The 24292-nt window shown below is 34.9% G+C and overlaps 2 protein-coding genes across 2 annotated transcripts in view; one reads left to right on the forward strand and one right to left on the reverse strand.

Moving 5' to 3' along the window:
- LOC107015129 (probable mediator of RNA polymerase II transcription subunit 36b) overlaps positions 1-1862 on the reverse strand; it is a 3318-nt gene extending 1456 nt beyond the window's left edge. The window contains exons 1-5 of the mRNA XM_015215308.2: positions 1723-1862; positions 1260-1585; positions 713-808; positions 544-621; positions 284-460 (exon numbers count right to left, since the gene is read on the reverse strand). Of these exons, the coding sequence (XP_015070794.1) occupies positions 284-460; positions 544-621; positions 713-808; positions 1260-1585; positions 1723-1741 (696 nt within the window). The 5' untranslated portion in view covers positions 1742-1862. The remainder of the gene's footprint in view (positions 1-283; positions 461-543; positions 622-712; positions 809-1259; positions 1586-1722) is intronic.
- Positions 1863-6513: 4651 nt separating this feature from the next.
- On the forward strand, positions 6514-23974 carry LOC107014556 (protein RRC1-like). The gene is given in 17 exon segments (XM_027915655.1): positions 6514-6813; positions 6895-7030; positions 7183-7228; positions 11803-11863; positions 11953-12102; positions 13044-13160; positions 13251-13416; positions 14963-15075; positions 15504-15575; positions 19028-19249; positions 19602-19660; positions 19978-20062; positions 20176-20313; positions 20555-20800; positions 20803-21683; positions 22187-22353; positions 23311-23974. Coding segments are annotated over 17 exon segments (2949 nt in total). The 5' UTR covers positions 6514-6750; the 3' UTR covers positions 23538-23974.
- Positions 23975-24292: the final 318 nt, after the last annotated feature.

Consider the following 24292-nt stretch of genomic DNA (forward strand, 5'->3'; position numbering starts at 1 on the left):
GGGGGGGGGGGGGATTGAGCTTAGAAATATAAAAAAAAGGCACTAAAAACAGAACCAGCCAACAATAGCACAGGTTCATTGAAGGCCATTATTTATATAGACAATCACAATCTGAAATACCAGACTGAATTAAAAGATGGGCAAAATGATTGTTTCATTAAAGAAAAGTTATTAAGTCAATATCAAGTAATCAAGTAAATGAGATATAAACCCATGGGAGTGTCTAAAAAAACACATGCCACAGCAAAATACTATTAGACGTCAACAGTCATAAGGGTCAGACCTGATCGGGTTGAGCAACATCAGAAAATATCACATCCACCATTCCAACCAACATTCTGTATTTGGCTGGGTGTCTAGCATCCTCAATAATGGGAATAACATTAGTACGTTTCTTAGCCATGTTCACCAAGTCCCTTCCACTTCTGTGAGAAAATTCAACAGCATATACAACCCCTTCCTGCAAAGAAATGAGCATCTAATCAAAAACCAGCACTGCCATCAACACTAAATATGATCTGACTCACATACATAAATACTTACAGGACCAACAAGGTCTGATACATGAGATACTGTTGTTCCTGAAGCAGCACCCAAGTAAAGGACACGGGCACCTGGTTTCTGGAAGAAATTCAACATGGAAAGAAGTGTGTTATTCTCAAAACAGAGAGAACTACTTTAGAGCTCATGATTTGACAGGAGACAAACTTACAATCCAAATATCATCAACTCCTCCAAGAATTGCAGCTGCTAACTTAGAACGGAAAGGATTCCATACTCTGTATTCGACCTTTGTTCCATCTTCATTCTAAGAATACAACAAATACACAAGTCAATAACCTTGTGCATTAAACAAAATCTGCTATTGGGTTGTTCTGACATACAGAAGTTAACAAGTTTATACTTTATGGATATATTAAGGACGATAATCGGAACACAACACAATAGTAGCGGGAATATGGGCGCCGTAACAGAATCAGTATAGTTGTTCAAATTTCTTGCTCCTTCGAAAACGAGCAAGAACAACAACACTTGATAAACTACACACATCTATTAGATAAACTTGCATTTAAATAACTTTGAATGTAATTTATATGAACAAAACCTCACTTTTAGATCCACTTAATAAAAAGGTTCCTAGCACTAAGTTACGCACATACAAGAAAGACTGAACCTTTCTAGCATATGGTACCAAGAGTCATAAAAAGACACAGAACAGTAAAAAGTCTTAACCTAAAGATATAAGAAAAGGTTAACACCTGAACAGAAATTCTCTTTTCATTGTAGACAGCTTCACCGGGTACCATATTCTTAGTACAAAGAGCATCTTCTTTTCCCTTAGCAATGAACACGCCCCCATGTCTATGAGGCTCGACCACAACCTTACTACCACCCTTCATTCCTCCACGTCCCCTTCCTCCACCTCTTCCACCTCTGTCTCCTCTACCTCCTCTACCTCCTCCTCGCTTCATCCCACTTCCTCCACTTCCAAAACCCCCTCTTCCACCACTGAAACCACCTCTACCACCTCGTCCTCCTCTTCCTCCTCCATCTCTACCTCCCCTGAATCCACCACCACCACGACCTGCAAATGTCAGTAAACAAACCATATATTAAAACAAGCACAACTACTATTGTCACTGCTGAGTAAAACTTTATTTCAACACAATTCATACAATCAAGAAGCATTAGAAGTAATTACGTAAAACCAAATATTCATACCTCTAGTTGGTGCAACCATGGCTGCTGCTGCTGCTTGATATTGATGGAAGCAGAGAAGAGTTATCAAGTAGAGCTATAAACCCTAATGCTGAGTATCGAAGTTGCAGTCTATCGGATATTTTATACTGCTAATCAGGGTTTAGGGTTTTGCGAGAGGAAATACTTGGTTGCTCAGTTGGGCTTGGGCCGTAAATATGAAGCATAATGGGCTCCTTTTTTTCATTTTTTCAGTTAATCGAATCAATATGCTTTCATAATGGGCCAATCCTGGATTGATGATGAAATGTAATTTAGAGAAAATTATTCACTAATCTTAATTTATATATGAAAAAATTACTTGGGTGAGCACTTTTTAATAAATAATTATTAATTTAGTGAATATTTTTAATTTATTAATATTTATAATATTACCTAGCAATACTATATAAATATGCATTATGTATTAAAACTATGCAATATAGATATAATATAAGTGTTTTGAATATTATGTTTGTTATATATGTATTAAAATATGTGATAAATGTATTATTTATCAATAAAATTATATTATACAATTTTATAAATTATTCTTTGCAATATATATTAAAATTATATTATAAATGTTATCGCTATAAATGATAAATATTTTATTAATATAGCATGTTTAGGTAAGTTATCATTTATATATTGTAAAATGCATTTTTTGTTCTAAAAGAATTTAAGTATCATAAAGTCTTTTTTCTCATGATATACTAGTGACGAAAATTTCATTTTGTGTCGTGTGCCCCAAGTTCCAATATTTATCCATAAAATTATTTTCTAAGTGGTGTTAGTTGAATAATTTATAAAATTTATCTAAAATAAGTTATATATATTTATTCGGTAGTAAATTAACTTATTAAATGTTAGAAATACCTAGTAATTGTTTATGTTGACAAATTGTAAGTGGTTAAATCACTTCAGATTTTTGCTCTAAAAAATTGTAGGAAAAATTATTTAATTAGACAAACATTTCTAGTTTGAAATAATTACATATTGTCTCACCAATTAATAGTTTTAAGTCGATTATATCTACATATATGTATTTTTGCTATAAGATACAGTAAAATATGAGGAGAGAGCCAAGCGAGATAGATAGAGAGATGAGTTGGTTAGGCGAGAGGCAAACTTCTCAGATTTATATATGCAAATCACACTAGATAAAAAAAAAAAAAAGATTAGTGAGAGAGGTGAGTGGTGAGTGGTGAGCGATATAGGAGAGAAGGAATAGAGTCAGATACATGTGAACCACTTAGAGAACACACTAGATAAAAAAAAAAGATGAGTGAGAGAGGTGATTGGTGCGTGGTGAGCGATACAGGAGATAGGCAATAGAGAATAGAGTCAGGTACATGTGAACCACTTAGAGAATATGTATCTAGAACAAATTACATCTATTTTTAACTTGACGTATATGAGATACATCTATATGGGCGTGTCAAATACATGTATCAAAAGTCTAGAATGTAAGATTTGTAATATTGCAAATTAGTGTGAATCTAAGTAATTAACTCCTAATGTGAGAAGAGTCACTGCGATGTTCATAACTTAAGTATTTTTCTCAATCAAATAACGATAATACAATTACAAATTTTATACAAATATCGATGATACATTCAAAGTAAATAAACTATAACTAAAAAAACAAAATTTAAAATTAAAAGATATAACTAAAGTGAGTCCCATCATTTTTTAAAATGTACATTAATTAAATTAAAGTAAGACAATAAATACTTTTTTTCTTATAAATATTCTTGTTGAAGAAGGTACACCAACAAACTTGTTGTGTTTAAACCTCAAGTCCCCTCTTATATAGGAAGAGAATATACTTTTATACAATTTCTTATTAGGCCCACATTTGAGCATATCTATATTTTGAATTGAAAGTTACAATTGGTTAATAATGATCATAATCATACTTAACTATATTTTTTTCCAACAGTAGTACAACATATATTTACTTAACAGAGTGGAGAATATTATTTTTGTTAATAATAAGAATGACAATTCATATAGCGGAGGAGAACTATAAATAATTAATTGTATAATATGATATATTTCTTGAATTTAATATCAGATTTTTATACAAATCTATTTCAAAATGAAATTAAGATCACCCTAAAATGTTATATTCAAATTTGTTGTGTAAAGTAAAACACGCACCAACACATGTTTAATATATATATTTTCTATTTAAATTTATCTATTATTTACTTTTTATGCTATTAATTATTTTTCACAATTAAAATAATATCAAAGCTTCATTTAGTGATAGCTAAAAATACAAAAGAGGATTAGATTTTTGAAATTTATCATTAATATATATATTGTTGGAAAGCAATTTGATAAAATGGGTTAAGAAAAAAAAATCAACATTTCTATCTTGATGAACAAGGAATTGGATTTATTTTTTATTTTTCTCTATTGTAAATTATGTATAAATAAATTACATATCTAATTTTTGTTTTTGAGTAACTTGAAAGCTTGATTTGTATAAATTATAAAAATTGAGGTAAATTATGAAGAAAATTTGAAAAAGAAAAATTATAAAGTTGTCGGTAGATTCATCTTCTTAGTTCTTTGGCTTCCTATTCTTCGTGGATTATCTCCTCCCTGCCACCAACGTCAATTCTTTGGAGATGGAAGTGTTAAGATTGTTGTTTCTTCTTCACCATGAAAGTAGGTATCTCCAAATTAAGAGAAGATTCATCTAAAATAGTGAAGTTAATTCGAACGGGTGTTTTCTACAAAAGAAAAAATTGTGCATTTTTTATATACAATTGTGCATTTTTTGGATCAAATTAAATACATAAAATATTTGATTAAAACCTTATTTATTCAATCTTTAAATTTTGGCTCCTTCTCGTGTCAAACTATCAATTGAACCAAATTTATGATTATCTTCTCTAAAATTTGTCCTCAAAATTTAGTATCGTATGCCACATATGATCTTCCGCCAATATATCAAATTGCTCATTTATTTGAAAAACGTGAAAGAGGATCGAGACATCTGTAAACTTGTTTAATGGCCAAAGTATTAAACATTTAAAATTTTAATTAGATTTCCCATATCAATGATCATAGATCCTTATTTTATGATCCCATCAATAAGACCGACCTTACCAAAAAGGTTAGGGATGTTTTTACCAACGATACATGGATTCTCGATGATATTTCGTTTGTACTCACTAATGCTATTACCAATAGTATTATGTCCGATAGAAGCACCAATAACCTTAAAACATACTAATGACACTTTCTCCACTTTCTCGGCTTATAAAATCATATTTCCACATCACAAGACCCATGAAGAGTGCAGCTGATCTGGAAAAAACCCATACGCTTAGGAAAATAAAATTTTTACTTTGGAAATGTTATTACAATTGCTTGGTGAGTTACTCTCTCCTTCATCGAATAATATGTTGGGGCTAGAGGAAGAAAATGTCAAACATGTTTTTCTTAATTCAACATTAATGGAGCTTTTAAGCCCATGTCAGTTTATAATGGCACAGGTGGTGTTTTATGAAATACTAGAAACATTTGGATTGATGATTTTTATAAGCACAATATTGATATAAACCACACCCATATGGAGTTGCAAGCTCTCCACAAAGGCTTGGTGCTGGTTATTGAGCACAACCTTCACATTACTGAGATTGAAATAGATGCGACTGAGGTGATTAAAATGTTTGACTCTCTCCCGCCTTTGTTTACTAATATTGTTAATGAATGCAAGTCTGCTTTGAGGAGGTTGGAAATCCCCAAATCCAACACAACTATCGTGAAGGGAATAATGTGACTCACATATTAGCGATTGAAGGTCCCAAAAGAGTCACTATAAATGAAATGAAGTTTTTGATGGTGTACCTCTTTCATGAACAAATGCAATTATGCGATACGACTCTCTTAGAGGATATATAACTAGAAAACTCTACTTATCGAGTTGTATTAATCTAGCAATAATGGGTTATCTAAGTATTTTGAATTCTAATGTAATAGCCACTAGTATGACCCTTGGTATAGAGGGAACGATTACAAACCATCATCTAACTAACCTAGATGCTAATATGCTTAGTCGCTAAGCAACAGATGATGCAAGCATTTCCTATGTAACAACTACTTAGTTTGTTATATAAATAAATCCTTTTTAATCAAAAAATAAATGAAAAAATGTATGACGATGAATGTGTCGCACATTCATGACCTATTAAAGATATATGAAGTGTGACTATCAGATTATCAAGTTGAAGGAGATAATTAGGTCAATGCAAAGTTTAAGTGCACTTCAAATAAAACTTAACAAATTTAAAGTGATTACGATATATTCTTAAAACTTCACATGATTGATTATGCTAAATAAAATATTATTTTCACTTGTATAATATATTATAACACTTTTAATTCTAAACATAAATTTAAATCATCAATAACTTTATTTTAGAAGACATTCAAAGTTATAAAATCTCTATTAAATAGATCTAATTGATTTGAGCTTGATTGATCAAGAAGACACCAAAAAATAAAAGACAATCTTATAAAACTAATGCTAAAACAAGATTAATAAATAAATACAATTAAATATACTCTGACTTTTAATTATAATCACATCAATTGTATTTTATTCAAATAGTAAAATCTTGAAAATACATGCCTAAAATATCCAAGATGTTTTTTCATATATTTCGTAGAATTAATCAGGATAAGCAAAATTTAATCGAATATTAAAAAAAAAAAGAGAGAGAGCAAAAAATAAACAAAAAACATTTTGAGGACTGGTTTTTTTTTTTTGGGGCCTAAAGCCACTAGGGTTGAGCCGTTCTCTGGTGAAGAACCCTTGTTGTGGTTAGTAGAAACTTTTGAAGAACAAATCTCATCAAAGAAAAACTCTGGAAGAACAAAAGGGGTGCCATTCAAGTTAATTGCTTGATTGATACTTTGTTCTTTGATGTTTTTCTGAACCGAAACCCAAATTTCTGTTTTCCAATTGAAGGAGTAGTATCTGGTGAGAAGATGAGTGCTCGGAAGAAGACCCCTTTCCAGAAGCATAGAGAAGAGGAAGAGGCAAAGAAAAAGGTATGAACTTTAGCAATTTTCGTTTTTTGTGGAGATGGGCGCTTACCCATTTAGCTCACTATGTATGTCTTGTATTGGCAGAGGGCAGAAGATGAAACAGCTCGTCTGTATCAAGAGTTCGTGGAATCGTTCCAAGCGGACAATACACCAGGTTCTAAGGCATTTGTTAGAGGAGGAACCATCAATCCAAATGATAAATTGAAGATGGATTCTCAAGGTCCGTTCATTGCAAGAATCTATATATGTTTGATATTCGTCTTTCTTTGATTCTTGTTTTATTAATTCTTACAAATAAAATATGACTTTTTTTTAATTATATGAACAAATTATTAAACATATGGACCTTTTCTATTCATTCGAGGATGGCAGGTGGAAATTCTAAAGATGAGGGGTCAGGTTTAAAGAAGGGAAGTAGGTAAACTAATGCTTTTGATTGACCATGTTGCAATGTTACTGTAATTTAGGATACTGAATACCAAGTTTTTCATCATGATCATCACTGTTCTTATTAGGCTTTTATATGTTTCCAGATTGTTATGTGTCAGTTAGTCTCTTTAGATATTTGATTTCAGTCTACCTTTGGCTTACCTTCAAATGATAAATTATGTTGGTACTATGTGTATATGGAGAGGGAGCTTGGTGCCTCCATTATCTGCTATATGGCAATATCTTATGAAAAAGTCAACTATAGATGGGGGTCACTAAGTTTTCCTTGAGCTACCGCATTAGGAGTTTGATCACACTGGAAATTTTCATACAGATAATATCAACAAAAATTTGATGATCATCTTTCTATATTTTATTTTAGAACTATTCAACCTCCTATAAAATTAGATACCTTTGTTGTATCTCTCCAACAAGTTTATTATTAAGCATAACAACCCTATTGTTCAAGTGTGTAGCAAAACATTTTGTCAATTGAGGAAGGTATACGTGCTTTTGCGGGTCTTAGTGTTACTGGTTTGTTTAAGTTACCATTTTCAAAAAAAAAAGTGTAACTGGTTTGTCTTGATATAGACTTACTTCAGCTTGTTACTACCTTTTTGGAGATCTCCAACATACCTTGATGTGGAGGAATATAACATTGCTAGTTTTTTCTAAAAAGAAATAATAACATCTCCAATGCGATCTTAAAATGATGTTGTTGCCCCCAAGGCCTAGCTCGAGTGGCAAAAGTGGAGGATTTGTGACTTAGGTCGCGGTTCAAGCCCCATACCATGCAAAGCGAAGCTCAATATTTAAGTGGAGAAGGTAGAGGGGTGGGCCCATTATCCACCGAGTTTGAAGGCTGTGATTGGTCCAAAAGATGGCGGGTCACTGAGGGATTTCTCGGTTATCAAAAAAAAAAAAAGAGCCGAATGATGATTACATGAAATAATTCTACAAGTCTTTATACTTTGAAACCCAAAACCAGAGACCAAATTGGGGAATGATGAATTGCATGTCCATGTCTAGATTGAGAGGAAAGCGAATTACTCCAAAGAGCTTATGAATAGACTCATAGTGGAAGCAATAAGGCAACATGCGGGAGATAAGGCATTAGGCTGGATGCTGATCAAGGAAGTAGTAATGATAGCTCGAGATCACTTTCACGAGCATGAATATTTTGTTAAATGTGTAAATACCACTTATAGTGCATTGATTGACAAATAGTTCAGAGTGTAAGTGTTGAAAGATTAAATAGTCTAATTAGGAGCATTTACAAAGTTATAGGAAAGTTGTTGGCGTCAAGACTAAAACAAGTAGTTAGCAAGCTGGTGGATATGAACAAGATGACTTTCTTCAAAGAAAGTCAAATAAAAGATGTATAAAACTAATAGTGGATGAGGCTTTGTATCTAGAAGAAGGCATAATGATCAAGGTTTATTTGAGTTAGATAGAGAGAAAGTCTATAATCATGTTAATTGAGATTTCTTGATGGACTATTAGAAAACACGGGTTTCAAATATAAATGGAGAAAGTGGATAAAATTTTGTATATCAACAGTAAGATTCTCTATCTTGATAAATGAGACACCTGTTAGAGTTTTCTCAGGGCTCTAAGGTAAGGTGACCCTCTATCTCCCCAGTGTTTAGAAGAGCGTAAATCGAGAAAAAGACCAATGCCCTTGCTTCATTGAAGTGAAACACAATTAAAAGAAAAAAGACCAAAATAAATAGAGACTATATTTACAAACAAAAGTTCAAATTTAAAACTAAAAAGTAGATATCACCAAATCCTCCACAGACCAAAGGACAAACAAAATCAAATCTATTAATGGATCAAAATCTAATTCTGATTCTTCTATTTCTACAAGGTTGTCAAAATATTGTATTATTCTATTATCATTATATTGATCATCATCTTCTTCAACTCCATCCTCACTTTCAACTTCATCTACTAGGGATAAACTTATAGCTAGTTATTTTCTTCTCTTATCTAAGCTTGAGTTATGCCCCCTTAAATCATAATGGTTCTCCCCAACTCCACTTGCCTTCACAACAACACCCCAAGTGAAATTAGAATCTCCCTAAAAAATTGCTTCATCTCTATGATTTTGAGGGACTCGTGTCAACCATTCATTAGCATCATCAATACTATCCAAAAGAATTGGATTAATTACATTACAAATGTTGTAATGACGACTCAATGTTCTATTGTATTTTATAAACACTAGCTTGTTAAGGTACTTTAGGGTTAGTGTATTCCTCTTCTTGGTATGAATCTGCAGATAAGTTGTGGAGATACTTTAATTTATCCTAATATACTAAATCTTTCTTCTTAGTTCTCACTTGTCTAAACATACTCCAGTTCTCCTCACATCCAGATGAACTAAAAGGTAGACTTAGAAATTTGGTAAAGAGCTTTTGTAACTCTAGAGTCCGAGCAACTTAGCTTGTAAGTACTAATCTGATGCGCCATTGTATCTTGCACATCTTTATCGGTGACCGACTTACCAACACAACCATGGAATTTCTTCCACACTTGTTTAAATCCTACTTATAGTTATCATAATAGTGATGGGCTCGAGCCTTCGGGATGACCCAGTGGTTTGGGCTTGGGACTTCCATGATGGAAGTCTCAAGTTTGAAATCCCTTGCCAATGAAAGCTAGGGGTTTGCCTTCTGGGTCAAGCTCGTCACACCGGGCTTGCTTAGTGTGGGTTACCTCTCCTGTGTGGTTTGCGAGTTATTTTATAGGAGCGACTTTTAGGCTGTGGAGACCCAAAGGGTAGCGGCTGCGGGTTTTCCTTGTCACAAAAAAATAAAAAATAAAAAATAAAAAATGATAGTGATGGGCTCAAATGTTTACAGCTGCATGCAAAGGTTGATGAAGTTGATCCAATCACCTTTTATCAATGATCTCAAATACTTTTACATACTTTTGCTTGTCAAGAAGTGACGCTTGAGAGTAGCCTCCTTGCCCTATCTGTAGCTTTATAACGATAGCCCATTGGTGGTTTTGCTCTCCATCCACCAAACAAAGTACTTTAATCAAGTGACCACCAATTTTAAGAGCATAAAAAACATTACTCAAATAGAAATAGTTAGGCGTGCAACTTCTTTCCCCATGACTCTTTTGCTAATTTATTCTTCTTCTGAAATGAACAAGCTTCTCAAATTGTCCTTTTGCATGTGCATACTATGCAAAGGTCAAGAAAACAACAACAAATATAGTCTTGCCTGCTTTCACCAAGTTCTTTTGTTTTGTTGATATCCTCATATTTAATAATGAAGGCCTTTGAACAATGTAAAAATGTACCCTGTAGAGAAGGTTTTTTTTGAAAATATTCCCGAACATCAAATATATACCATGAGCTGCACATGGAGTCTGATATATGAACGAGAACATTCAATTCAACATATCACCTGCTTTAGCATTTTCATTTGTGTTGTTTGTAACAACTTGAACAACTTTCTTTTCTCTGACCTTCTCTATAGTGTTCTGGAACAAGGAGAACATTTTGATGGAATCATTGGATGAGTTACTCATATCAATGGATTCAAGAATTAAGCTTCCTTTTGGATAATTCACCAACACATTGAAAATCATTTTTCCAGCTTTTGCCGTCCACTTACCCGTCATAATAGAAGATCCAAACTTGTTCCATTCTACCTGATGCCTTCTCCACAATTGTTTCGTCTTTTTCCACTTCTTTAATCTCTAGTTAGATACGGACCTCTAACTTCATGGGAAGTTTGTTGGGTGGTGGGGGTTCATTCCTAGATCAAACCTGGTTGCACATATTTCTACTTCCGCAGAAATACATTATGGTCTTTTAAGACTTTATCCCATGGTTCTGTAACCTTGCATTGATGTCCTTTTACACTCAAACTAGTATCAAAATGAGCAAATTAGCATCTGAAATCTAGTCCCATTTTGAGTTCATTTCGCTATAATTTGGTTCTTTGTCTGGAAACAAAATGGTCACTTAGTGTAGTATAGCATTCACTGTGTATTTCTTCTGAGAAGGCTAACTAACTACTAAAGTTGGAGGCATTTCCATGTTGTCCTTATTGTTCCCATTGGACCCTGCGGTAGGTTTTGCTATCTACCTAAATACTCGGTGAACGATTTTTAAACAAATTCTGTAGTGAGGGAAGATAATATATCCCTACATCTGAGAATAGGTTAAAAAACAATAAATTTTCTATGCCCATAAGAAGCAACATACTGAATTGATTAAAAGAGGTTTTGCTTGTTATGAGATGTGCTGGTTACTGGCTTCTTTATTCTTTAATTGGGGTTATATTGGTGCAAATTAATGTGTCGTTAATGGTTTACTCGTCTTTGTTGCTGCTCTGTATAGACAAATAGTACTTACTCATGGGTGGTAATCATGTGGTGCTACTTACGGTTTACTTGTATATATGTACAATTCAGCTTATATCACGTCTCCTTGATCCTTTATCTCTTACCTTCTTCCCCTTTTAAATTATTGGTCCTGTTACTGTTCAAGGATAAGATTATTGGTAGCAAAGATTCTGGAATATATCTTGTGAACTGCAGGTATGTGCCTTCTTTCTTACCACCTCCTATGGCAACTAAGGGCAGAGATCATGAGAAGAAGGTTAGTGGGTGTGGGTGTTTGAAATCTCTTTGGTGCAAGAGTTGTAAACTTGTATATAGTTGATTTCTAAATATGTTGGTTACTTCTAGCAGAAGGAGGACAAGCCGAGGGAAAAAGAGAAGGGCAAGGCTAGGAACATTGATAATTTCATGGAGGAACTGAAACATGAGCAAGAAATGAGGGAAAGGCGTAACCAAGACCGTGAACAGTGGCGTGATCGTCATACTGAAAATTCTGCTGTAAGTGGATTTATGATTAGCAAAGAAAAAATGTTCAGGTTATTTGTTTTAATCTTCTGTTTTCTATGCTTGAATTCATGAATCAGATCCGAGGAGATTTGAAAAAAGACGTGATAACGTATGTTGTAATAGCTTCTATTTAGTATGAATGCGTTAAAACTTACGGAGTGTTGGATGCATTAAAAAAGTTGTAGACAGTTTGTTACATCATGTTCTCTCGATGATATTTGGATCTGAATCTTTTGTGGGAACTGGAGAAGTTAAATACATTACTTAGAAGATTACTTTACCACTTCTAGAGTAGGTACACAAGATTTGCATGGAATGTTACATGTACACTTCTTGTTGTAATTGCTGATGTGCTATGAGTGAGCACGATCAGTTTTCTCTGAAATAGAGCAACACTTCAACAATTATGAATCTATGATATTATCACAGTATCACAATTTATCATACTATTTGCATCTATGATCCATTTCCCTTTCTTAACATCTGGCATCTGAAACATAAAACAATCCTTTCATGCATTCAGGGATTTGGCCATCTTAAGATGAATTTTCCTTTATGTGTTACCCTGTGCTCATCGAAAGATGATTTTCCTTTATGGATATGTTATATGGAGGAAGACAATTACATCTTTGATGATCCTTCCTTTAACTGTATCATTTCATCCACAAAAATATAAGACTCCTTGCTCTGCTACTCATTGGATCACTAAACACCCCAAAGGCCTATCCCAGCCCTCTACTATCAGAACATGGCTCAAATGTCTAATTCTGGTCTACACATGAAAATGTTTTAGGAAATGATCATTTGTCAATTTACTTGGAATCGTAGTGATTTAAAATATGTTATGACTAACCAAATGGAGGTTTGATATGGCATCTTGTTGTGTCATAATGATGATATTTGTATATCCTTAAACCTTACTCTTTCCTCAGCCATCTAGTCGGTTTGATGAACTGCCCGATGACTTTGATCCTAGTGGAAGGCCTGGATCATTTGATGATGGAGACCCACAAACGACAAATCTCTACGTAGGAAATCTATCACCTCAGGTAAGGTTCTTGTTCTTAATTTTGAGATCATTGTTTTTTTGCTTTAGCTTTTTCTTTTGTGTGATACCTATTTATTTTATTTATTTGCAGGTTGATGAGAATTTTCTTTTGCGCACATTTGGGAGATTTGGCCCCATTGCAAGTGTAAAAATAATGTGGCCAAGGACTGAAGAGGAAAGAAGGCGACAGAGGAATTGCGGTTTTGTAGCTTTCATGAATAGAGCTGATGCTCAGGCTGCAAAAGATGAGATGGAAGGTTAGCTTCAGCTTCTTGGTTTGAATGTAATTTATTTCTTGATCTGTTCTTTTTTGTCTGATGAGTGTGATTGTCTTGCTCTTTGTAGAGCACTTCTACTGACCCCCCCTCCTTTTCTTTTTTCTTTCCCTCCAGCCGCTTAGGAATTGTTCATTAGGTTCTTAGTGATTGACCAAGTTGACATTATGTATGTTTTTTTTTTAAGTACAGAGTTATAAGATCCTCAATGTCAAGTGGTCAGTAGCCTCAAGATGACAGTAAGTAGTTAAATAGGATATATGTCTGTTAAAAAACATACACGCGGAGTTGCTCCCAAGGCTTTGTTCTAGTGGTAAGACCGCTACATGTGATGTGTACAGTAGGCTCATGTCGCGGTTCAAACCCTGCCGCAAAAGAAAGATTTCGAACTGTAAAGAAAAAGAAAAACATACATGTGGAGTCTACTATGCATAAATGTATGAAGCGGAAGAAAGGAAGAAAATTCTGTAGCCAAGGCTGTTATATTCTGTATCAAAACATGCAAACAAATGTTGCTGATCTTATTTGTTCCAGTTGACTGTCTCCATCGCTGTCCTTTTCTTGGGTTTCCTCTTCTTTTTCTGTGTCTATTCTGATTCCTTATTTGTTTGAGATATACATTTGGTAATAGAAGGATATTCACAAGGAACAAGGTTTTGATCAGTGATTTTACATTCTTTTTTTGTCGATAGTCTTCTTCACGAAGTAGTCAAAAGAGAACTGCAGAAGTTGAGGTGCGCGCAAGCTGACCCACACACCACTATTATGTATATTAAAAAAGCTAAGCGCTAAAGTTTGTTGCGATTTTAGGTGCAAAGCACAAGCGAAGTATCGACTTTAATGAAGAAGCGCTTGTGAAGAGAGAACTAGAAATATATATGTAATATAAGGAAAAAGATCTACAAACACGAACAATGATTATTTGGACTAAATGATTGAAAAAGCTATAATTAAGCAAAATATATGAAGAAAAAATTATGTCCAAAGTTTAAAAACCATTTTATTCTGATTTAGAAGGAAAAAATGTAGTTTAACTTATATGGTTAGCTTTCTTGTACGAAATTTATAATAACTAATTGCTGATCACTAAATATTCGTTCAGAACCTTTGGAATAGTTAATAAAATAGTTAAACAGCTATAAAACTAAAGTGCTGTCCTGTTTTAGGCAAAGTCATAGTGATGAGGTGTATGTCTTAGCATGTGAGGATTGAGACTAAAACACCACCCAAGTGTGGCAAAGCACGTAACTTGCCTTTCACTGAGCTTCTGGCATTAGCGCCTCAACTGAGCCTTTAATAACTTTGCTTCTTAGGTGGTGCCTCCTCTAGTTTCAGCTATGTACTCATTGCAGAAGTGTCTTTTCCATGGCCTATGTACATTCTGGTATGAAGTTGGAAATTAATTAGTCGTGAGCATGCGGATGCTAGCATGTGTACTCATTCCGTGTGTACTCGCTCTATTGCTTAACATTTTGTATCTTTTGCAAGAATGTATTTTTGATATCTAAACCATATTATTCTTATCCAGGAGTTATTGTTTATGAATATGAGTTGAAGATTGGGTGGGGTAAATCTGTCTCTCTGCCTTCTCAAGCACTCCCTGCTCCTCCTCCAGGACATATGGCTATCAGGAGTAAGGAGGTTTGTCTATTATTTTAAGTACAAGCTCTGTTATATACATGTTACGAATTTGATAAATGGTCGAGTCGAGGAGTTTTTGTATTAATAATCAATAAGTGATAGAGTGAATGGTTTGATGAGTTATGTATGTTAAAATATTGTATGATCAGTTGAATACATGTTATAAACAAAGACAATAGTTTGAAGCATGTGTTCATGTTGGAGTAAGTTGTGTCTTGCATCTTTATTTGTTGGTTTGATATGTATAGACATCCTGTAGTGGTGTATCTCACCATTTTCCTTGGAAATGTTTCCCATGTAATAGTCTTCTGTTAAAGCTGTAGTTCAGCAAGCTAGAGATGCTTTCTATTGTCACCTCCCGGTTTCTCTTTATGATATCAGCTTATACTCATGTACTTATTCAAGAGATCTATCTTCTTGCTTTTCAGGGTGCAACTGTTATCTTATCGGGTCCATCAGGTCCTCCAGTTACAACTGTTCCAGGCCAGAATTCTGAGTTGGTATGATGATTAGTTGATCTTTCTATATTTCCTTGTTCGTTCTTTCTTTGTTGGGATAATTATCAGATCTCTATAGCTCTTCTTTACCGTGTTAGTGAAAGATATCATGATAGTGAAGCAAAATGTTCAGAGAGTTTAGGTCTATTGGAGTTAGATTTAAGAGGGTTCTTGTCAGCTTTGTTTTTAAATTATAATTTTTGCCTTATACTTTATCTATAAAATAGGCATTTTACTTGGTATGGATTATTATTTGAATAAAAAAGGAGACGGTATGAAGAGGAAACCCGGGCTTTTATTACCTCAAAGAGGATTGATCTGTATTTCCTATTAGGCAAGAAACACGGAGGAGAGTGTACAAAATAAGTGCAACTTTAGAAGGAAGTTGTGTGTAGCCATGAACAATTCTGTTGTAGGGTGCTATGAGTAGGAGGGATTTTGAGTTTTTGACCAATCTGCCAATTTATGATCAGCATTTTTATTTTTAGGTGAACACATGAATTTATTTGTACCAAGTCTGAATTTACTTCTTTTAGTTCACAAATTCTCAGTATACATTTTTAGGCTTGTTTTTAACTCATTTAAACAATTTATGCGGCAAAAAACTCGTGTGTGTTGAATGATCTAAATTCCAAGAATCTGTGGATAATTTGTTGGACTCTTTTTGTTGCTAATGTTCATGTTCATCATTAGGTAGACTAGAAAAAATTATGAGGGATTTACCGTGGGAAGAAAAGGAGGGGGTGAAAGAGTATCATTTCGAAAATTGGATGCAATTACAAAATCGGGGGAAGAGGGATACAAAGATTATCAATGTTCGATATGAAATTTGTTTGAAAAGCAGTCATGGAGATTTTCCTAGGAGAAGAATGTATTGATCAGAAACTTGATAACTGTTAAATATGGATTCATAGAGAATTGATGGTCCTCTGGAGATGTGACAAACTCTAATGAAGATAGTTTGTGGAAGAACAATTTTTTACAGTCTAGGATTCACGATTGATAATAGCATGGGTATTCGGTTTTGGGAAGACAAGTGGCGTGCTGGAGCCACTCCAGAGGAAACATTTACTTGAGAATGGTAACTAACAGGGATGCTATAGTGTTTGACCATCTGCGATGAGAAAGCCAGGAAACCACATGCTTATAAGAAAAGTTTACAGGACTGCAATAATAGGAGATCAAGAAATTTCTTCGCATTCCATATGAGTGGCCTACAAGAGGTGAAGGGATGATCCCTGGAGTTATTTTTTGGTGTTTATGGACTGAAAGGAACCGTATATGCTTCTGATGGGATCTCAACTCCAAACCACTCTCTCAAAGCTAAATGTTTACCTATGCTCTATTCAGTTGGGTTAATTTAACTCCTGTATTTAGCACTGAACAGTATCTTGACTTTGTTAACTCTAGTCTTTAGCACTAGTTTGAAGATTATAAAGGAGCTAACACCTTTTGCTTAGGCCCTCTGGTAACCGTTTTGTCTATTCTGTAGTTCTTGCTAGATGCTTTTTAATGAAATACCGTACTACATTTTAAAAAATGAATTTAGTATGATTGACCTTTTATTGTACGAAACGGAGTAGGGTCAAAAATGCCCTTAACATATTAGAAATGGTTCAAAAATGAGGCCTTGCACCTATTGGATCAAATTTGCCCTCCTTTTCACCTGTTGGGTCAAAAAAGCCTTCCTTCCACTTATTGAGTCAAAAATGCCCTTAACCTATTTGAAATGATACAGATTTGCCCTCCTTCTGACTTCTGCCTAAAAAAATGTGTATCAACTATTAAATACTATGTAGTATCCCTGCACTTCGTCTGGTCTTAAAATATCTTATTAGAATTTATAAAGTATAATATTTTAATGATATCAAATATTTAAAGAATTCTTCTTATCCTTCAATTCGAATAAATTAAGTTTCAGCTTTTAATCTATTTTACTTCCAGTATCTTACTTCTATATCTTTTTCTCCTGTTACTTAAAATTTTTAGTCTTTTAAAACTATTGAGATTTTTGTATAATTTATGTTAAGTGATATTGCATTTGCACTCTATTAAGAAACATCTTAAAAGAACAAAATCTCAACAAAAGTTCATCTTTTTGTGGGCACACACGCATATTGAAATTTATCTTTCTAAACAAGTTATATCATATATGTATTCATAAAGGGGTCGTTTGGTTTGAAGACATGTTATGCTAAGATTAGTTATGCTGGGATTACTTATGTTGGGATTAGTTATACTGAGATCAGTGTCATGATTGGTTTGTTGTATTAACATGGATTGCATAATTTCTAAGAAGTTGCCTGTTACAAAAACACACTCTACCTTATTTAGTAGTAAGGGTTTGAGGGGAGTGTTTTAGTCATTTTCATTGTTTATCCCGGATAACTAATCCCGACAATATTTTTCCATCCTCTGCCAGGGATAACTTATTCTGGTATTACCAACAAGTCCTGGTATTAAGTTATCCAAGAATTAGTAACCAAACAAGGAATAAAACTGTACTAAAAAGATATCAGAAGAAAGTTTTCTTAGTATATACATTATGTTGAACTAGGGAGTACTCTATTTATTAGCGCTTGAGCATATAAAGTAAATGCTCGAGTGTATATTCTCGTCATGAGCATTTGATATGGAAATATAGCAGTTTAGACAGAGAAGTAGGTTAAGTGTGATGTGGACCTTGACTTCCCTAAGATTTCCAAGACATGAAAAGAAGATAGTATATTTAAAGAAAGTGCTTATATATGTGGTACTGAAGATATAGAATGTTTAAGGTTCAAAGTATAGATTACATGCATGAGTTTTCTTTTTTCTTTTTTTGATAACTGAGATCTGTCTGTGACCTGCCCTTTGGACCAATCACAGCCATGTCTTAGGTTGTATAAATAGGAACATTCAGCTTTTCATTTGGAAGCTGACTATTGATGTACATACTTTTATTTTTGAAAAGGTATAGTTGTATTCTTCAGCATTAAGGGTATGTCGGCTACCTCCAAAAAGTTACAAACCAGTTGCTGTAATTACCAATATCTTAAGAGATGTACTATCTTTCTCTCCAAATTGACCACCATACACAGGTTGGTACTATAGTCCACCATTGTTTCTCGACTATTGATGTACATACTTTTTGAAGCACTCTCCTAGTGCTATTTCGATATAACTATTACCTTTTATTTTAGAAAAAAGAGTTTCTAAAGAGAGGCAATATGTTGGGATGGTACATACAACTCTCAATAGATATTCTGATAAGTTCAGTTTCAGAAAAATAGATATTCTGATAAGTTGTAGGGCCTTAAGTTAGCTAGAAAAACTTGACTGATATAACAATCAGCCTGTCTTCTGATGCGTCCTTTTGTAAACATGTCGTATTCTTGAGTATCTCCAATCTATAATGAAGAAGATTATTAAGCACAGTTCTCCTATTTCATATGATGTTTTTTTTGGTTCTGCAGGTTCTTACTCCAAATGTACCTGATATTATGGTTATTCCACCAGAGGATGATCATATGCGCCATGTTATTGATACTATGGCTCTGTGTGTTCTCGACGGAGGTTGTGCTTTTGAACAAGCCATAATGGAGCGAGGCCGTGGAAATCCTCTGTTCAGTTTCTTGTTTGAGCTTGGCTCGAAGGAGCATACTTACTATGTTTGGAGGCTCTATTCTTTTGCTCAGGTAATTTGCTGCTGCGGTAAAGTCTGGATGAATGTTACTGCAATTATTTTCTTCCTGTTAAATGGAGTTAATAGTACTCGTGACATAACCCGATCGACCACTTCTACAATCCACGTGGATACTTCAAACAATGTTTCAATGGCAAGAGCTTGTAACTGACGAGAATTTTGTTGTTGTCAATTATTATTTTGCTTTCCATGTTATGCAAAGCAATACGACTAATTGTACTTGTGATATAATCAATCAGTGAAATACTTCATTTGATATCCTTTGCAGGAATTGGGACATTTTGTCCTCTTATGCTTTTATTTCCTCACTGATAAAATTTTCTTTCCTTATTCTTAAAAAACAGGGAGATACTCTTCAACGGTGGAGGACAGTACCTTTCATCATGATAACTGGTAGTGGGAGGTAAGGCATTGTTCCAACTTATATCATCTTTCATTACACATTCCATATTTACCTTTCCTCTTGCTGAAGTATCAGATATTTGATGCATGTGCATGTCAGTTCCTGAATGCAACACTTATTGAGTCAGTTTCTTAGGAAGCTTCTACCGATATTTCCCTGAGTTAATGTTTGCTGTGAAAGAATGAAATCATATAAATATAATTTATCATTCAATTTTTGCAAAGGCTGCTGAGTTCTGCAAGGCTTTGATGCAGCCTTTTTGGAAGTTTCCTTGATATTGTGCTCTTTCTTCAAATATAACAAATTCACATATGCAGGTGGATACCACCCTCTCTACCAACACCGAAAGGAGCTGATCATGAAAAAGAAGCTGGGAGCACATATGCTGCTGGAAGAAGCAGGGTATGCCCTTTTGATTAGCTTTCTGTTCTAAGGCATTTAAGAGTTTGGATTTTGACTTTGGAACTTGATTAAAAGTTTCTTTGTAATTGATGTTTCTACTATACCTTGTTCAGCGAGTGGATGTTGAACGAACATTGACTGATGCTCAGAGGGATGAATTTGAGGATATGCTCCGTTCATTGACACTAGAAAGAAGTCAAATAAAAGAAGCAATGGGTTTTTCTTTGGACAACGCTGATGCTGCTGGAGAGGTAACTTTAAGCTGGTTTCATGTAGCAGTCAAATAGCTCACTTGTGTATGAAGCTCTTCTTTCATATTTAACTTTTCAGAGGCAAAATTGCTGATTTTGCATTGTGTTTGTGTCAATGTTCATAATGCTTCTCGTTGCCCCTTTACACTTGTTTTGGCATGACCTGTTACATGTATACTTCGGATGGTTCTCATTAATGAGCATATTCCAACACAGTTGCATTGCTGATTATAATTTGCAGGTTGTTGAAGTTTTGACAGAGTCGTTGACACTTAAGGAAACTCCAATACCAACAAAAGTTTCTAGGCTCATGCTTGTCTCTGATATTCTTCATAATAGTAGCGCTCCTGTGAAGAATGCATCTGCTTATCGCACCAAATTCGAAGCCTCTTTACCAGACATAATGGAAAGTTTCAATGATCTATATCGAAGTATAACAGGGCGAATTACTGCCGAGGCACTTAAAGTAATTGTGCATGTCACCTACATTTGACTTGCACTTGCTACATCTTTTGTATCCTTTTTTTGCTCCTCTTTAATGTGTGGTTAATTTTTCCTTGCATGTTACAGGAGAGAGTTCTGAAAGTGCTTCAAGTATGGGCTGATTGGTTTTTGTTTTCGGATGCCTATGTCAATGGTTTACGAGCTACCTTTCTTCGAACCGGGAACTCTGGTGTGACCCCCTTCCATTCTCTGTGTGGTGATACACCTGACGTGGAGCAAAGGACCAGCTCTGATGATGCAGGTGATGGCGGCAAAGTTAACCCAGATGGTGCTTTGGCAATTGGCAAAGGAGCTGCGATGAAGGAACTGTTGAGCCTTCCACTTACTGAGCTAGAAAGACGATGCAGGCACAATGGTTTATCTATCGTAGGTGGTAGGGAAATGATGGTTGCTCGGTTACTTTATCTGGAAGAAGCTGAAAAGCAGAGGGGTCATGAACTAGATGAAGATTTGAAATTTGCGAGCCATTCAAGTTCTGCTAGGTTTCCCAGTACTCGGAAAGATAGCAACCTTGAGTTGGACAGGATGGCTCCTTCCGAACGGAACAGTCAAATGGATTATGACGTACAACTCAAACAAAGAGAGTCTGTATCTTCACACCAAACAAATTCTGCTCCACACTATAATTCAATTGACTTTTCCAGTGACGGCAAAAGTGAGACAATTTTGCCTACATCTAAATGGGCCAGAGAGGATGATGAAAGTGATGATGAACAAAAGAGAAGTTCTAGGGACCTGGGGTTGACATATTCATCTTCTGGAAGTGAGAATGCTGGCGATGGGCTTAGCAAGATCAAGGATGCAGAGCTTACAATGGACACAGGCAATTCAGCATACCCGGAAAGTGGAATGAACGAAGAGTTGAGGTATGGGCAGTTGAGCATTCCTTGTGGGATTATTTCCAAAGATAGGTTTTACTTATTGTCTTTTCATCCATTTAACAACCATGCTAACTTTGTATCTCAAATCATTGAAGGATAACTTTTTAAAAGTTAGAAACTACTCTAGTTTGATCTGCCAGAAAACAAGAAACAATTTCATACCTCCCCACCCTCTCAAGGCCAGCAAATGGATTTCTTGTTTCTTCATTATGATTTTATTAGTTTTCCTGTGGAAAGATACGAGGGTGCACTTTTACGAAATGAAAGACTCTGCATGTTGACCTTTATAATATTCTTAGGATTAGGGATGTTAATATGCCAAGTGCTGGGAGCGTAGGATACTTCCTATTTCCATACTGCAGATTCTCTTTCTGTTTCAAATTTTTGTGGGATTCTATGCCTCATGCGTGTGATCTTTTGCTTTCAATTTGCTCTCCTCAGTTTTTCTCCTGTTCGGATTTGATTTGTGGTCCATAACTAATTATCAGGCAAAAGCTGAGGCGTCTTGAGGTTGCATTGATTGAATATCGTGAATCTCTTGAAGAACAAGGAATAAAAAATCCGGATGAAATTGAGAGGAAAGTTGAAATCCATCGGCAATGCCTACAATCTGAATATGGTTTATTGAATTTCAGCGAAGATACATCAAAAAAAGGTAAAGCTCTAAACCTGTCAGTAGTTTGACATGTCCGTGTATTTATTTAAAATTAAATCCTATAGATCAACATTTAGTGCTGATAAACAGCAGTAATGTGTATTTAATTGCATGTGCAGGTCAAATCTTAGCTTTATACTGCTGTATCATACTTCAATCCTATCTTTTTTGTTTTCAATGTTTTTTTCCTAGAATTTTTTTGCTTTAATCAGTTCTCAGATCCTTTGTTGATGTATATTTCATTTTATAGTAAAGAACAGCTGAAGCAGTTTGGTTTTATTGCTCATATTAATATTTACTGCTTTCAGTTTCAAAAAATTAATATTTACTGCTTTAAACAACACTATGAGGACATTCTCTGGATCATAGGTTACTAAGCTGCTTCTTATTAGACTATTTTTTCCTAAACTGTTTCTTTTAGACGTTAGTACAAGAATTTGTAAAGTAACGAGGCAAATAACATCATACATTTAAGCACTTAGGTGAGGATTTAGCTGTCACAGTATTATGTTTTAGATGCAATGCCCTTTTAACAATATTTTTTCTCGGCATCTATAAGATGAATCACTTATTGCTGGATAGAGTTGGTCATCATCATATTTACGTGAAGATTATGTATCTGGTGCTCCAAAGGATTAGGTTTAGTGGTAGCTTGTTGTATGGATTAGGTGCATGTCAGGAGCCCGAGCTTTGATGGGAGCTTTGATGAGACTATTTGGTGTTCAAGTAGAGAAGGGTAGAGGCATGGGCCTATATCCGCTGAGTATTGTACTTGTGCTAGCTGGTTCTTGGAGATTTCTCGGTTATTAAAAAAGAAAGTAAAAAAGACTTAGATATCTGGTTGAGCAGGATACTGGATAGGCAGCTTTTATTACAACAATAACAATCTTACCTTAAGTTATTGATTTATTTTTTTTGTATTCAAATCGTCTCATATTTCTGCTTTCATAAAAACAGGAGGCAGGTCATCTTCGGAGAGGAGAGAGAAAAGAGACGATGCTCGTGAAGCTTCTAGGAAGCGGCAGCGCAGTCGGAGCAGAAGTGGAAGCCCTCAGTGGAAATCATCCAGCAGAGACCGCGATAGTGATAGAGAAAAGCGTCGTGATAGGGGAAGGAAGAGTGGAAGCAGGGAGAGAGATGATCATGATAGAGACAAATCTAGGGAAAGGAGACGGGCCAGATGAATACATATGCGCTGTGCAAAATGACCATAAATACAGAGTAGTTGCACTATCATTCCTCGGCAGAGATGCATTTGAGCATTTTATCTTTGCTGGGTGGCAAGGTTGCACGATGACCCTCGTTGAAGTAAGGTCCTCTTCTTTTGGTATTCGCTATGCTATGCGCCACACAGAAAACAATGTTTCCGTATTCAGCCAGCTCTATGGCCTAGCAAATTGTACAATTGCAGAGAATCTCATGAACGGCTGTAACTACATCTTACTTTATGCTTCAGATTTTACCTGCATTTGCTAATGCGTTTACTGGAGATTTTGTACTTCGTAGCTTTCATGTAACCTCCTTTACATTAATTAGTGTACACCATCTGAGATGGTATTGTTGGTTGCTTCATGCTTGTCCCCTGTTATTAAAGGTGTGAGGTAAAACATTCATCTTCTCAAATTATTCCTGAATGTGTTCCCATTTACATGGCCCCTTGTTATGTAGCCTTAAGGAAGATGAGGCTTGCTTTTTGTCGACCTTGCTCAGGGTATCTGGGTAGCAATTGCACCCGAAAGTCGTTTTTCACCATGCATTTAGGTATATCATGTATCCTTTTTTGTTCTTTCATAGAGAGACTCCTACTTCTCAGTTGAAGCAGAGAAACTCAAAAGAGACTTGGCCAAGCCTCGTCATGGAAACAGAAACGAAGCAGAAAAGAACCCAAAATTCAAAGATGAACATACTCAGAAAAGATGAGATTCTCTAGGGACTTGGA

The sequence above is a fragment of the Solanum pennellii genome, chromosome 3 (assembly GCF_001406875.1).
Source record: "Solanum pennellii chromosome 3, SPENNV200".
NCBI classification, from domain to species: domain Eukaryota; kingdom Viridiplantae; phylum Streptophyta; class Magnoliopsida; order Solanales; family Solanaceae; genus Solanum; species Solanum pennellii.